The 17,935-nt window shown below is 33.2% G+C and overlaps 1 protein-coding gene across 1 annotated transcript; it reads left to right on the forward strand.

Annotated features, from left to right (window-relative positions):
• Positions 1-16,156: 16,156 nt before the first annotated feature.
• On the forward strand, positions 16,157-17,709 carry LOC129902050 (uncharacterized). The gene is made up of 2 exons (XM_055977066.1): positions 16,157-16,507; positions 17,264-17,709. Exons 1-2 carry the CDS (start codon positions 16,157-16,159, stop codon positions 17,696-17,698), a joined length of 786 nt encoding a protein of 261 aa, XP_055833041.1. The 3' UTR covers positions 17,699-17,709.
• The last annotated feature ends 226 nt before the right edge of the window (positions 17,710-17,935 follow it).

Consider the following 17,935-nt stretch of genomic DNA (forward strand, 5'->3'; position numbering starts at 1 on the left):
AAGAGAAAATATTCATTCACTTCTTGTTTTGTATATATTGATCACAAGTATAATAGGTTTTTTCATTTCTGGCTTCACGAGTTGTTCATTTCATAATAAATTTACAGCAACTTAATAATATTGGTGGTTAAAAACTAACTTTAATGGGGAACTTTTCTTTTTGTTCAGTATTTTTTAAAAGAGAAATTAATCTCTATATCTATTATAGATAAAAGTTGGATATTATTTTTCCTTAATCAGAGATTTTGAATTTCTGTCTCAAAATGATAAAATCTTGCTTGAAAGTGTTTTCCTCTTTAATCGGCCTCACCTTTCTCAAAGGTAAATAATTTCCTATAATATGTCTGCTAGCCCCCATAAGGTAATTAATTTCCTTTAATATTACATAGATCTTGTACACCAATTAAAATTGTAATCATCATATATAGTAAGGATTTATATAACTGATCCTTACTTATTAATTATGTTATGTTTTGCTTGGATTTAATTATAAATCATAAGTTTGGAAGAAAAGATATCGAATTAAATTTTATATATCCTGCGGCTGAAAACATATGAGTAGTACTAATTTCTTCATCAGTAAATAAAATAGTCTTAAATAATCAATAAATAATTTCATAGATCGTAACTTCATTCAATATTTTATCCTATTGAACAAAAGTTAATAACTTTTAATTTTGTCTTTTGTTGGTCCCACATCGGATACAAATAGTATATTTTGGCAGTATATAACCACGTACATTTGCCGGGCTCAGTCGCCGTGGGCTTGCCACCCGCGCAACTATGCTTAAGGTGGCGGAGTGTGCTTTGGGAATTGGGCTGCGGCCTCTCTCCTGCGGTTGAAGGATGTCTCTCGTGGATGATGGATGGGGGAGGTGCTCATGGCCCGCTTCCCAATGTGTTGTGTTGTTGTCCTGTTTCGATAAAATCATTAATTTTATATAAAAAATATTTATACAATTTATGCGCTGAATAACTTAGTTTCGATAACCAATAAGGATTATGCATGATGGAGTGGTAAATACTTATTCAAAATTATTAACTAAAAGATTAATTTGGTTAAATTATTCTTATTTATATTTGCGGAAATCATTTACCAATTATTTTTCGTATTTTATCTATACATACATTTTGTTGTTTTACACCAATTTAAACAAGAAAAGTTATATAAAATTGTTGAAAATATCTTCCAATAAAACACACAAAAATAATAATAATGAAGAAGAGTGATAATTATGGTTTCCATTCTCCCATTTTCAAATCTTTCATGAGTATCCATTTGACCCTTCCAAATATTGCAAAGCTAGCAAGAATTACTTCTCCAAGAAAGTCATGCTAGATTTGTCTTTGCAATTTTTGTGCTTAACAAATTAAAAGCATTCATGGTTCTTGTCTAGTCTGTCTCCATCTTATATATATATTGCAAATTGATCTTTTCAATTTTTGGAAGATAGACGTGTATTTAATTTGCAGATTCATGTCCTATAGACATCTTTTATCATAATATTTGTCGAATGGTGTAATATTTGTTGTAAGGGGGAGGAAGCACCACAACTAAAGTTTGTTATGATAATAAATAATGAAAATAAATTGGACATGAGAATTTTACGTGGAAACCCCTCAAACAGATAGAGGGGAAAAACCACATGGTAGAAGGATTTTACTATAATAATATGAGAGTACACTGCTATAAAATACAAGGAGAAAACAAAAATAAACATTTTTCTCTTGTAAAAGGAATAACTCACTAAAGAGGACACTCAAGACTACAATATTTATCTTGGTGTATAACTCTCCTTATTTTCTTACTCTTTTGGATTGTATTTTTTTTGTGGATGATCTAAATGAGGGCAAGAGGCCCTCTATTTATAGGAAACTGAAAACGCGTAAAATACGCATTTTTTTTATCAAAAGTTGCTAAAGGAGACAACAACTTTTGAAACGCGTAAAATACGCGTTTTCTTCTTGGACGATGCATGTGCACCTCCCTTTTTGACTTTCTTGCATTCTCGCACTTGAAGATTTAAATGAGAATCAATTAAGTCTTCACACCATCTTTTCTACCCAATTACTGTAATGTTACGTTTCTGCTAGGCCAATAGAAGATCGACACCATATAAACTTGTTACTGTTGATTGGCGTCGTAAATATATCTGTTAGGTTGTCATTAGTGTGATTTTTCTGAATATCCATACTCCCTTCTTCCACATTCTCACGAACAAAGTGATACTGAACTCGTATGTGCTTTGTCCTTGAATGAAATGCTGGATTCTTTGTAAGATGCAAAACGCTCTGACTGTCACAAAACAAAGCAACCTTCTCTTGTTTGTGCCTGAGCTCCTCCAGTAATATCTGCATCCAAATTGCCTTTTTGCTAGCTTGTGTAGCTGCTACATATTCTGCTTTCGTCATAGATGTAGCCACGATAGACAGCAGTTTTGAAATCCAGCATACAACTCCTCCAACAAGAGCAAACACATAACCTATAGTGGACTTGGTTTTATCAAGATCACCTACATAATCTGAATCAACATAACCTTTAACAGTAAAGTCTGATCCTCCATAACACATTGCAATATTTGAGGACCCTTGATATATCTTAGGATCCTCTTAACAGTATTCCAATGCTTTCTATTGGGATTAGCCATTTATCGACTAACCACTGCCACTGCTTATGCAATGTCAGGTCTTATACATACCATGACGAACATTAAACTTCCCACCGCTGATGCATATGGTATTCGAGACATATCCATCCTCTCTGCTTCATTGATAGAACTCATACTTGAGGATAATTTAAAATTAATAGGAAGTGGGGTAAAAATTGACTTACAGTCTTGCATCTTGAAGCGTCACAATATTTTCTTCAAGTAGTTCTCTTCAGAAAGCCAAATCTTCCTATTATTTCTGTCTCGGTGAATTTGCATTTCTAGAATCTTGTTTGCTGGTCCCAAGTCCTTCATTTCAAACTCTCTACTCAATTGTGCCTTTAAATTTGTGAGACAATTTTTGTTGGGGCCTGCTACCAACATGTCATCAACATACAACAGTAAAATAATAAAATCGTCATCACCAAATCTCTTATAATAAACACAAGGATCTGAACTATGTCTGTTGTATCAAAAGCTTATAATGAAGGAATCAAATCTCTTATACCAACACCTCGATGCCTGTTTGATACCGTATAGAGATTTGTTCAACTTGCAAATCAAGTTCTCTTTTCCATATTCTTCAAAACCTTCTGATTGGGGCATGTAAATTTTTTCTTCAAGCTCTCCATGAAGAAATGCAGTTTTGACATCTAACTGTTCTAAGTACAAGTCAAATGCAGCACACATTGTTAGGACCACTCGAATTATTATGAGTCGAACCACCGAAGAAAATATCTCATTGAAGTCTATACCTTCTTTCTGAGCAAATCCTTTTACCACTAATTTTCCACAATACTTCTCCACTTGATCATTATAATTGCGTTTGATCTTGTAGACCCATTTATTTCCAATTGTCTTCTATCCTTGCGGTAATTGAACAAGATCCCATATTTTATTTTTATGAAAACCTTCAATTTTTTCTCGCATTGCTGTCATCCACAAAGATGATTCTTGGCCTTTCATAGCCTCGTAAAAATTTGAAGGCTCTCCATCTTCTGTTAATAGACAGTATGCAATATTGTCCTCCATAGAATTATCTGAGTGCCAAGCTGGTTATCTTCTCTCCCTAGTTGACTATCGAACTTGTGGAGTTTTGATCTCAGCTTGCTCTTGTTCTTCGTGCTCTAGTGCTGCTTCAAAAGAAATTGGAACTTCTTCTATTTCTTCAATTTCAACTATAGTAGTCTCTGATTTTTCTTTCGAAGTGCTACCTTCTTTTGCTTATATCTTATTTTCAACAAATACAACATCCTTGCTGATTATCACCTTGCGGTTAGTGGGATCCCACAAGTGATACCCCTTGAATCCATCAGCATACCCTAAGAAAATACATTCTCTGGATTTCGAATCCAACTTTATTTTTTCTTGGGTGTTGTACAACATAAGTAGAAATTCCGAATATATATAAGCAAGAATAATCAGCTGGTTTTTCTGTCCACATATTTATTAGCGTTTTCAGATCAATTGCGTTTGATGGTGATTGATTGATCACATAACAGGCGGTTTTGACTGCTTCTATCCAGAATGGTTTTTCCAATCCTGTAATTGCCAACATAGTTCTTGTCTATTCCAATAAGGATATGTTCATCCGCTCTGCTACTCCATTTTGTTATGGAGTATATGCCACTGTGAACTGCATTTTAGTACTTTCTTGTTTACAAAAGTTATCAAATTCATCACCAGTGTATTCTCCTCTATTATTTGTCCTCAAACACTTGATCTTTTTCTCAGATTCAAGCTCCACCCGCGCTTTGAACTCTTTGAAAATAAACAAAACACCTGTCTTTCTCTTGATTGGATACACCCAACTTTTCCTAGAGTAATTGTAGATAAATAACACAAAATATTTCACTCCTCCTAGGGACTCCACCAGTGCTTGCCAGACATCAGAGTGGATCAGATCTAATATTTCCTTGCTTTTAGCAGAGGAACTGCTAAACTTCAGTCTATGCTGCTTACTAGTAACACAATGCTCACAAAAAGATAGTAAAACCTTTTTAAGCCTTGGAAGAAACTTTTGCTCAGCAAGAATCTTCAAACCTCGTTCCGATATATGACCAAGTTTACGATGTCACACATCATTGATTCTTCAAATGAATTTACTGATGCGGTTGGTGCTTCTCCTTCTTGGTGTGTTTCACTTTTATGCACATATAGATTTGCAGCAAGTTTTTCTGCTTTCATCACTACAAACGCCACTTTTGATATTTTCATGATTCTACCATGAGTTTTATATGAGCATCCATTATCATCTAATTATCCCAAAGACAATAGATTTTTCCTTAAGTATTTTACATGTTATACCTTTTGGATGGTGCGTACCGTGCCATCATACATCTTTATTTTGATGGACTCAATATCAATAACATCCAAAGCATGATTTTCTCCCATTAACACATATCCTCCTGAGATAGGTTTATATTGATGGAACTATTCTCTCCGGGAAGTCATGTGCCATGTTGCTCCTGTGTCCAAGATCCAGACATTAGTGAAACATTTTCTGCCTTCATTATTTGATATTGCATCACTATATAAAATATCACTATCATCCGAGGTACTTGCAATATTCCCTTGAGCATTTGATGACTGAGGGTGTTCACTCTTATTCTTGAACCAACAATCTTTCTTGATGTGCCCTTTCTTGCCACAATTGTGACACTTGATATTCTTCTTACTTTTTGATTTAGATCTACCATGATTGTGACTCCTACTGGGACCACGTTCCATTGGTTTCCCTCTCACCATCGTCAAAGCTTCAGCTTGCTACGAACTTGCTTGTCTGTCTTCCTTATTTTTGCATCGATTTTCTTCTTTTAAGACAATGGCTACAACTTCTTCGAAAACTAGACCGTTTATATTGTTCGTCAAGTTGATGATGAGTTGATCATACCAGTTAGGCAGACTTTGAACTAGAAGCTCCGCACATTTAGTCCCCTCTATTTTGCAGCCCATTGTTGTAAGTTGCGAAAATAGAGTATTCAAAGTATTGATGTGTTCAGTAACCGACATGGACTCTGTCATTAAAAGAGTATACAATCTTCTTTTTAAGAAGATTTTATTATGCAAAGACTTGTCCTCATACAATTCCGTAAGAGTATCTCATATTTCCTTCGTCGTCCATTTTTTAGCCATACTAGACAACACTTGATCAGCTAGTGTCAAGTGTAGATCAGCAACTGCGTTGCTGTCTATGTCGTTCCACTTGCTGTCATCAGTAAAATCTGTGGGCCTGTCTTCAATTGCAACTAAGCAATTGTCTTTTCTCGATATCGCTCTTGTTTTCAATTTCCACAATGAAAAGTTAGTCCCATTGAATTTCTCAACGTTAAACTTTGTTGTACTAAACATTGTTATTTACTTCACACCCTTCTAGATTGTTTTTGAATATTTTTGCGAACAATTGTAACAAACTGTACTGTCACCAAAATTTACTATTCACGTGAATAGTACTTTTTCACCGAATTTTACTATTCAATAAAATTTACTATTCACAGATAGTACCTTCGCATAAAATAGACAGAATAATCGAGGGCTCTGATACCACTGTTAGGAGAAGAAGCACCACACTAAAGTTTGATATGATAATAAATAATGAAAATAAATTGGAAATGAGAATTTTACGTGGAAACCCCTCAAACAGATAGAGGGGAAAAACCACGGGGTAGAAGGATTTTACTATGATAATATGGGATTACACTGCTCTCAAATACAAGGAGAAAACAATAATAAACACTTCTCTCTTATAAAAGGAATAACTCACTAAAAAGGACACTCAAGACTACAATATTTATCTTGGTGTATAACTCTCCTTGTTTTCTTACTCTTTTGGATTGTATTTTTTTGTGGGATGATCTAAATGAGGGAAATAGTCCCTCTATTTATAGGAAACTGAAAACGCGTAAAATACGCGTTTTCTTGTCAAAAGTTATTAAAGGAAGCAACAACTTTTGAAACGCATAAAATACGCGTTTTCTTCTTGGACGGTGCATGTGCACCTTCCTTTTTGACTTTCTTGCATTTATTTGTAATTTGTTTAACTATCTGATATTAGGATTCATTATTCTGATTAACTCAAATTTAATTTAATATAGTAATAGAATAGGCTCGCCACTTTTCGATAGCGTAAATTGAAAATAATCGCTATAATGAAATTTTAAATTCTATAAATCTTCATAACAATATCATGGAGTTTCATCATTGGAATATCAAGCTTCTTGATAATTAGCTATTTCTCAATTACAAAACTGAAAAATGACTATTTGTGATTTTACGCAAATTTGTATCATGCAGGACTTATTGAAGGAGAAATGTTTTCTACTAAGAGTTTGTCTCTTTCCAAAGTTTCAAAGAAACAAAAGAATTCTCCTAACAAAAAGAAAAGTTTTTGATATATTTTTGAATGAGATAATTTTTTAGTTAAAATAGTGGGATTGACAAATTTTATTTAGAGTAAATAAATGAATGATTATTTTTTATTTTAATCATGATTATGATCTTGATTTGAATAATTAAATCTCAATCTTTAATTCTTAATTATGACGTGTGGCTTTCATCCATGTAGAAACTTGGAGAACGGGAGAGAAGGAGTATGGAGAGGAGCCTCGTCCAAACCACTGCTCATAATTAAAAGAGATTTTTCTATTCTCAATTTCTCATTGGTGGTCAAACTTTGACTCCTAAAAATAAAAATATATATGCGGAGACAAGATTTCATGGTTGGGATAATGGATTCTCTACTCCTTTACCAATATGTAAAATTAAAGTCCCATCTTTTGACCATTTATATTGTCTCATGTACTTTCTAAATCTTGTTGGTGCAATTGGATATAGTGACCAATAAGAAAGTTGATAAGATATATACATTGTATGTTATAGTGACATGTTGAACCTAGCTAAGGGAAAAAAAAAATTAAGTTCGCGAATTCGTTAAAAATGCTAAGTTACTATTACTTAAGAGGAACCCAAACTACTTAAATTCCGGAAATGAAGTATGTTATGAATCCAAAACTCTCTCCGATAAGTTACTATGGCTTAAGAGGAATCTAAACCACTTAAATTCCGAAAATGAAGTGTGTTATGAGTCCAGAACTCCCCCTTCCCCATCCCACACACACGACACACAAACCCTCCACCCCCATGCACCAAGAAATCAAATGCGCGCGCACATACCGCTAACAAATCAAACACACACATGAAACACAAACATACAACCTCCACCAACAAATCAAACACACACACGTGACACACAAACACACACTCCACATGACACAAAAATACACACACCCCTACCCTCACTCTCTCTCTCACACACACACACGACACACAAACACACACACATGACACACAAACACACACACTCCCCCCTTCAATAAATCAAACACACATGACAAAAAATACTCACACAGACACACACCAACAAGACACACGCACATTTTTTTTTCTTTCTTTCAAATTGGACTCACACTAACTATGATTGATTGGGAAAAAGAGAAAGAATTAGAGAGGATCTTGTTTAAGTAAAAGTGGAGGGGTAAAAAACAATTATCTTTTTAATAATCGTATGGGAGTACGTAAGGAATTGGATACCACTGATATATACCTATCTAAAGATTTTTTTTTTATATGGTCCATTGGTTACGACACCTTAAGTTATTACAGGACTCATAATTGATTGCATACTAAATCTGGAAGTTTGCATACATTAAATTTCCAAATGTGTAAAGCACCATTATTCTCGGTTTGACTTCCATGCAAGAACGTAGCGTTACATTAATTATAGGATTGTGAATCACAACCTTTTTTCTTTCATGAAACATAAAGCAAAATAAAGTATCTACCAAAGATACACCCCTTTCATCTTTGTCATGAATGTGACTTGAAAGAGAAAATAAAAAGAAGAAAGCTACAACCTAAAAGGGATTGATAAAAGGAATTTAATTTTTTAAAAATATATTTTCTAAAACTTTTAATGTTAGAGATATGGAAACGACATTTATTATTCTCAATTTTATGCCCTATGCAGTAATGCAATACGTCAAATTAAAGTAGTTTCGTCTCTTTTATTTTTATTTTATTTAATTAAAAAAAATCATAGTTTGACAAGGAAGGCCACTTCAAACTTGAACGTTTTACAACCCCTGGTTAGTTTTTTTTTAATATGTTCAATGATTAAACTTATACCATACATTTAATAGCAATCAAACTTCTCTATGACAACATTATTGGTTTCAAGAATTTTTGATTGCTATATACATGGATTGTTAAATATACATCGATAATATTATTTGACATTTAAATAATATTTAACTATTATAAGCAAGAAAAGATGCATAAAATCTATATTTTATTTTTTTCAATATTATAAAAAGTAACAAATTATTTAAACACTAAATCTCAAAGATATGTGTATTTCACAAACTAAAAATTAAAGAAAGTTAATACGATTTCAATAAATTCATAACTAAATGTATAAAGATTTAAGCTCTAAGGTATACATTTTAAATCTACTTGAAAAATAATTTCTTTCGCAATTGATGAAAGAAATTTAATGAAAAAAATATATATTCATATAACATTCTTTGTCATAAATAGTGTACTAAAATATCAAAATATTTGATCAATATTGTCTCTAGACTTAGGCCTATTATTGGAAATCTTAGAGACTTAGAGATTTTACTTTTATAAAAATGATTACTCATCATATTCCCAAGAAGATAGTTGTTATATAGATGAACATTTTTTACAAAGGGCTACCATACAGTTATAAACATAATTATTATTGTTATAAAACAAAAAATTATTATAGAAGATAAAATATAACATAAAAATTAGTTTTGAGAAATATTTCGTTGTTATAATCATGAGATGTTGTTATATACACGTCTGATTATGTCACAACCCCGATCCATTGTGATTGGCACCCACACTAACCCTTCAGTGGGAGAATCATTTTCAACAGACCAACATCAATAATCGAGAAGTATACAAAGCTTCAAGATGCGGAAGCAGGTTTAAATCAAAAAATAACTACGAGTTCCCATAAACTCAGAAACAATGTACTTATCAATTCAAAATATGAAGAAGTAAACACATCCTAGGAACTAAAATTTGTCCGTACCAAAACTCTAACCAAAATCAATATAAGAAAGGGGTGACACTCCCCAAAATGAAGTCATAGTACTAAACTGTGTTTGAAAATCTTAGTCTTGGAAAAGGGACTAGAACAAAGAAGAGTCCACGACAACTTGAGATAAACAGCTCACCCCTGAACTCGAACAAGTTTCACTCTTCTAAATGAGGTCTCTTCGCAGCCAGTTGAATATGCCCTGTACTCAACAAAAGGCAGAGTAAGAATAGTATCAGTACACAAAAATAACGGTGTACTGGTAGGATCACGCGGTTAGCTAGTAAGAGGATCATAGACAAGTAAATTCAACATAACAAGCATACACATACAGAATAAGTCAACCAATCTCATCTTCAACCATATCCAGCAAGATCACAATTCAATATCTTCAACATGCTATAACTTCACACAAGGGTCATCTCAGGGGACCTGTAAACAATCAACTTTGTGTCAAAACGTGACACCCGATCCAAATATTTATCAAAATGTAACACCCGATTCAATTATATGTCGAAACGTGACACCCGATCCAGTTTACGTGTTGGAACGTGACACCTGATCCAAACATACCACAATCACAAATACATTCAGTATTTACAATATTATAGTCACCAAGAACATGTTCATCACAAAACAGGCGAGCAAATGATTATTTCACACATAATCTAGCATGTTTTCCTATTCATATACACATATGCATATCATGAAGCAATTTAATAAGTATATGAAACACAAACGGGAAACAAAACCATCACTTACCTCAAATTCAAGCTTCAACAACCTTACAACGCAAGAGTCTTTCCTTTTTGGGTTTGTTCCTCTCGTTCTTGGTCTAAGACCAATGAATACATATAAAGGATCAACACAATGACCTAACTATCATGAAAAATAACACAATTCTCATCCTAGGCCAAACCTATGATACTAACCTCACCCTAAGTCTATTTCCCACCATTATTTTTTCAGTTCAAACCCTCCCTCAATAATTACCAACCATAATTTCTAGGTTCTAGAAATTAGAGGATGAATTTAAGGAGTAAAATCCTTCCTTTAAGCGTGGAAATCTATGGAAAATTGATGAAATTCGCCTTAGGTCACCTCCTAAAGTCTTAGGAATTATTTTTGCAGAAAAATGCCGTTTTTGAGTTTTTTTCAACTTAAGTCGCGATTGTCCCGCTCTAGCGACCCCTCTCTGGTGGGACAAATCCCACTCTGACGGGTTGCATGGAAATTGAGAGCTCGGAGGTTGAGTTCCAATGTCCCATTTCATGACACCCCCCCCTTCTCAAGACATATTAAAATATACCCTTCATGCTAAATTCGATTCCGGAAGTTTTACTAGCCCGAATGCGATTTCGTGAAACCGTAAATGCTCCGTATCACCTTGGCTATCAGCTTATCCAATTAAATCAGAGATCCAATCTCCCACCATTCACATGATCACCCTAGACCTCACCTAACTCAAAATTCGTCCAAGTCTGACCTATGTTAAATTTTTTCGAAGTTACTACCCGAAGTTTTCTGGCCCGAAATCCTTTCTCATTGGCCTATTCCTAACGACAAGGACAGATCATTACAGATTATGTTACATTTAATTTCAAGACAATGTGAAGAATGCTATTGAAAACATAAAAATAAAAGGAACTTTAAGAAATAGAGATAATGCATGAAACTGTTGAGTTTGTGACAAGTCACTCCGGTGCAAGCTGCGTAGGCACATATGGAACTTGGAAGTAACAATATGTCTTCCACTAGGGATGCAGTGCTAGGCTTTTTTGGTACGTACCAAAAAGTATATGCAATGTTATACTTTTTTGTCAAAGTCGAAAATATCGTTTTAGTATTGTGTACAATGTTTATGAATGTAAATAATAGATAGGAATGACAATGGATTGGTGGAGTTTAGACATATGCAGGACAGGATGGTGCGCATTTGGACTTGCGTGGGTGCGTACAATTCTAAATGAACAAAAAACAATCATCACTTTCAACATCACGCAATTAATTGGTCTATAATTCAAGAAGATCACTATTGGGAACAGATGGGAGGAAGTATGCACACTATATGAAACAGTAATCCTAGAAACCTCCTCTATTATGATTACTTGGATCAAACCTCCCCTACTCTTTGTTAAGCATAATAGTGATGGATCTTGTATCAATGGAAATTGCGGTGGAAGAGGAGTGATCAGGACTAATGCAAGTCATCTCGTTGTGGCATATTCCATCCCAATGGGTAGAGGTACAAGTAATATTGCAGAGGCAGGTGCATTGTTATTTGGCCTTAAGTGGTGCATGGACAATGGCTTCAACATGATCATTTGTGAAATTGACTCTAAATAACATCTGGACAGTTTCTTGGAGGATTGAAGATACTATTAAAGGATTCAGAAGATTAGTTACTAACTATGATATCATTATCCGACATTGCTTTAGAGAAGCTAACAAAGTTGCTGATAAATTGGCTACGATAAGTCACAATCAAGAAAACAATTGTCTGTACAGTACTTTGCTGAACTTTCTAGGAATGTTTGAGGCTTGTTAAATATTGATAGATGGTAGGTACCTTTATTCAGAGTCAAGAAGAATGCTCACTCATGAACCTCCTTAGATCTTCAGTTTTATTGTCACTTTTAGTTACTATTTTGCTTAGTTGTTGGAAAGGCTTTTTAACCAAATTATGATCTCACATCTTGTAGCAAAGGGTCAGGCATAGCCCCCCCCCCCCCCCCCCCCCGCCACTCTTCTTCTAAGTGACAATAAAATTCTTTTTTGAAAAAAAAAAAAACATACAAAAATCAATTCTATGTGGGTGCGGGTGCGAGTGTTGCACTTCTAGTTCGCTACTAGTTGTTGGAGTTCTAATTCACTTGCAATAATTGTTCTTTCACCTATTTACGGTAGGTTCATTTTTTATCATCTAATAAGACGACTTTAATAATATTAAATACTACTCAAGTGAAAATGATTTACTATCAATCTATACTATATTAAAAGCACGAAGGTCTTTAATAATGTTGTTTGAATTTTTTGCCCTTCATTAAAAAGCTCCGCTTTAAACAAAATCATCTTTTCATTTTTTTTTTTTGAATAATTAGGAAAAATTAATACGTTTATCAATTTTGTTCCATCTAGAATTCTTTATCTATGTATATTTATTACGTGTTCTTCCCGAACATCTTTTTCTAGATAAATAAATCATTTAATAATTTTTCTAATATTTAGGATTTTAAAATTAACTAAAATTTGCTTATTAAATCTTTCCTGAAATTGTGTAGAAAGTAAGTTCTAATATTAATTTTAAAATAATTAAATGGTTCAATTGCATGGTGTCAACAGTGCTAATTCCCATTTTATTGAATTAACCGATCGACGTGCTAACGGACATTTATTTTGAATTGAAAATTTTAGTAAACTTTACCTAAATCCCATAATGGAAAAGTTTAATTACTATACATCCCTCATTGTATCAAAATTACCCGATATCCCCTTTTTTCAACTTTTCTGATACATTAGATTTGTATCTGATACATCAATTAACCAATCAGTAATTAATGAAGATCATATATTTATGGATAGTATCTTAATATAAGGGATGATTGGTTCTTCAAATCAATTAGTAAACTAATTAATGGGATTAATTTGGTTAAAAAAAGAACGGTTGTGCAGTTGAAGATTTAAGCCAAAAAAACAGAGCAGAAAAACAAACCAACTTCGTTTCTATTTTTTTTCCAGTTTGGGTTATGTATCTGATAGATCAGTTATGTATATGATACATCAATTGTTAAAAAAAACAATTGTTATGTCCATGAAGATTCAAGCCAAAAAATATAGCGTCGTCTCGAATGGAAAAAATAGAGCATCAATTCATACCGAAGTTGATTTCAATTAATTTTCAACTTTTGCTGATACATAAGTTATGTATCTGATACATAACTTTAGCTATAGAATAGTTAATGCACATCAGCTATTTATGGATAAAAGATTGGCTCTTTATATCAATTACTGATCTATTAAAGAAGGCGACAGTTATGTAGATGAATTTTGAAGTCAAAAGTCAGAGCATCGACTACAAGGAAAACAACAGAGCATCAATTCAAAGCAAACTTCACGTTTCATCAATTAATCGATATGAATATCCCGATACTACTGAGACATTCTGGAGTTTGGCAATCCGATATTACTTATGAACAATACAAAAGTGATGGAATCGTTGTCGGTGACAATGTATCTTACTCAAATTTAAAAGCAGCAATCGCTGCTGAATTGAGTGTGGATGAATCAGAGAAAGAAATTGAAATCTGATACATAGTTGAAGGTAACTCGTCGCCAATATATATTCGTAATGATATGGGTGTTAATCTTTACATAGAGTTGAAGAAGAAAGAGCCTGGTTTCGTGAATTATCCCCTGTGCATATCAAGCTTTGATATAAAAAGATGTGAGATAAAATCATTCGACAGTACATCTGGAGCAATCGTTTGTGCCGAATCAAATGCGAATGAGTTCCATAATTTTGGTTTAGAAGAATCTGGTAAAGTTGCAAGTTGTTATATAGCAGAATTGGAGTTGACGAACTACATAGATGATACAAATGGTGCGGAAGTAAAGGAGAATCAATTCTATAAGGATAAAGCAACTCTAGTTGATGTAATGGCCAAATACAAAATCAATAATGAATTTAATTTCAAGGTTAAAAGATCCGACAGTAAAAGGTATGCGCATATTATGCATTTGAAAATTTTAATGTTGGATAGTATCCAACAGTATGTATCAGATACATATTACTGTGTGTATCTGATACATTCTTAAAGTAAAATAATTTTTTATGTCATGATACATCAAAAGTACATTTCTGCATCTGGAAATTTTGATGTTGGATACTATCCAACAGTATGTATCAGATACATATTACTGTGTGTATCTGATACATTCTTAAAATAAAATAATTTTTCATGTCATGATACATCAAATCTCCATTTCTGCATTTGGAAATTTTGATGTTGGATAGTATCCAACAGTATGTATCAGATACATATTACTGTTTGTATCTGATACATTCTTAAAATAAAATAATTTTTCATGTCATGATACATCAAAACTCCATTTCTGCATTTGGAAATTTTGATGTTGGATAGTATCCAACAGTATGTATCAGATACATATTACTGTCTGTGCATGATACATTCTTAAAATAAAATAATATTTCATGTCATGATACATCAAAACTACATTCCTGTAACTCAGTCAAAAAATGATAATAATGCAGTCAGTATGTATCAGGTTCATAATACTCTATGTATCAGATGTTTTTTTTTAACAATACATACAAAGAAGCATGTATCAAGTACATGGGTTGACACACTTCCTATCAGTATATCACTGTATTTGTTGATATTATAAATGAAAAAATATTGATATGATACATGTCATTTTTTTAATACAAATGCAGTTATGTGATAGTATGCCTTTCAGAAGGATGTTGTTGGAGAATGAAAGCTTCATGTTGGAAAAAAATGGATATATTCAAAGTTAGATATTTCAATAGTGAACATTCATGTGCACTGAGAGATAGGATTTTTAACAAAGTTCATGCTACAAAGGCTTTTGTTAGTGCATTCACAGCCCCTAAATTGGTTAATCATAAGAGAATTGTCACCCCTAATGATATACGAGAGGATATTAAATCAGCATATGGAATTGATATTACCTATCAACAGGCATGGCGTTCAAAAGAGCATGCTTTGCAGATGTTAAGGGGAAAACCTGCTGATGGATATAGACAACTGCCTGTATATATACATATTCTAAAAACCGTATATCCAAATTCGTACATAAGTATGCACAAGTCATCAACTGATGAATTCATGTATTTGTTCATAGCGTTAAGGCCTTTGATGAGGGGGTTTCAGTTTTGTCGACCAGTAGTTGTTGTTGACGGTGCACATCTTGATGGACCTTATAAAGGGACGTTTGTATCAGCTAGCACACTTGATGGGGCAGGTATTACTTTCTTATACTGTTTCTTATTGAATAATAGTGTGTCATCTCATTTTTCACGTTTGTTGTGTTTCTGATGAATTCTAATAACTATTGTATCGATATTATTGATTTATTAGGTTGCATATTGCCGTTGGCGTATGGTATTGTTGATACAGAAAATGATTCATCATAGACGTGGATTTTTCAGAATTTCAAGAATGCATTTGGAGAGAGGGACAATATGTGTGTTGTATCAGATAGGAACAAAAGCATAATCAAGAGTGTAAGCATGGTATTTCCCAATGTTCCTCATTTTGCATGCATATGGCATATATGGAAAAATGTGTGTACTAAATACAGAAGGAGCAAAGCTGTACTAAGTGACATCTTCTATTCAATGGCCAAGGCATACCGAAAAGATGAAGTCGATAAATTAATGGCCAAAATTGAAAGAATCGATCAACGGGTGGCACAATATTTAAAAAATGCAGGATACGAAAAGTGGTCAAGGGTTCATGCCACTGTCAACAGGGGTAGAATGATGACTTCTAACATCGCAGAATGTATCAATGGATGTCTTGTTGAAGCACGAGAGCTGCATATAATTGACTTTTTGGAGCAAACGAGAATGTTATTTGGTTCTTGGAACTGCAGAAATAGAGAAATAGCATCTTATACAAAACATACTTTGGGTAGAAAATTCGAAGACATCCTAGTTTCAAACACGATCAAGTGTTCGAGAATGAAGGTACACGATACATACTTTCTGACACATGTATACTGATACATCAGTTCTGGTACATGATAGATACTTTCTGATACATACTTCTGATACATATATATTGATACATCCGTTCTAATACATCATTTCTGTAATTGAATAATAATTTATGATACATATATGTGTTATTTATTTCTTGGTGGCTGATGATTCATCAGTTATGTATAACATGTGCTAATTAAATAATAAAACTTCAATTATGATACATAAGTTCTACATTTGATACATAAGTTCTGGTACATATATGTAAAGATTATTTTCCTTCAGGCTGATGATTAATCAGTTATGCATAAATTGTTCTAAATATATACTGATACATCAGTGTAGATACATTATTAATGTAGATGATACATAAGTACTATTAGATATATGTGAAGTTTATTTATATCAGTTTGTTGCTTCGTCATTCAAGTAAAGCCTGTGCTCATTATACACTGATATATCAATTCAGATACATCAAATGTGTAGTTGATACATAAGTACTGACACATATAAACATAACATGTTTAAAATACATACTGATACATCAGTTCTGATACATTATTTCTGTAATTGATACGTACTTTCTGATACATATATGTGAAATTTATTTCTGGCTGGCTGTTGATTCATCTGATATGTATATCCTGTGATAATTATTACCCTTTAACATCAGTTCCGATACATAGTTGTGTATGTGAGGAAGCAGTACTAATACATAAATTTGAAATATAATTCCTGCAGGTTGTTGCTTCATCAGAGTATCTTTATTCTGTTTACGAATTAGGTATAAGATACATTGTGTGTCTAGAGAGAAAAACATGCACTTGTGGTAGATTTCAACTAGACGAGATACCATGTCCACATGCAATTGCAGTGTTGAAGAGCAAGAACATTACTGACCTGCACCCATATTGTTCTGATTACTACAAACCAGAGGCGTTGGCGAATACTTATGAATTACCAATGGTTCCAATGCCAGATAAGAAAGACTGGACTGCTCCGAAGGAAATTTTGGAAGAAATTGTCTTGCCGCCAATATACAAAAGGATGCCAGGAAGACCAAAGAAAGGGAGAAAAAAGTTCGCTAATGAGAAAATAACAAGTAGCACAAATTCTTGTGGACGTTGTGGCCACGAAGGCCACAACAGAAAGACTTGTAATTTCATTCCTAAATAGATATGATGTTTGTGGTATCTCGGTGTACATTCTAATTGAATCATAAAATAACATCTATTATTATATTTTATATTTGAGTTTGACACGTGACATAAATATAAAAATCTTTTAATGACAATTTTTTTATGTATCAAGATTAGAACATTTTATTGCTACAATTTTTTTTAAAATAAAATACAGGACGTCCATCGGTTCGCCATGACTTGGATTAATGACAAATCTCACATGGTTTATTTT

Source organism: Solanum dulcamara, chromosome 9 (assembly GCF_947179165.1).
Source record: "Solanum dulcamara chromosome 9, daSolDulc1.2, whole genome shotgun sequence".
Classification (NCBI taxonomy): Eukaryota; Viridiplantae; Streptophyta; class Magnoliopsida; order Solanales; family Solanaceae; genus Solanum; species Solanum dulcamara.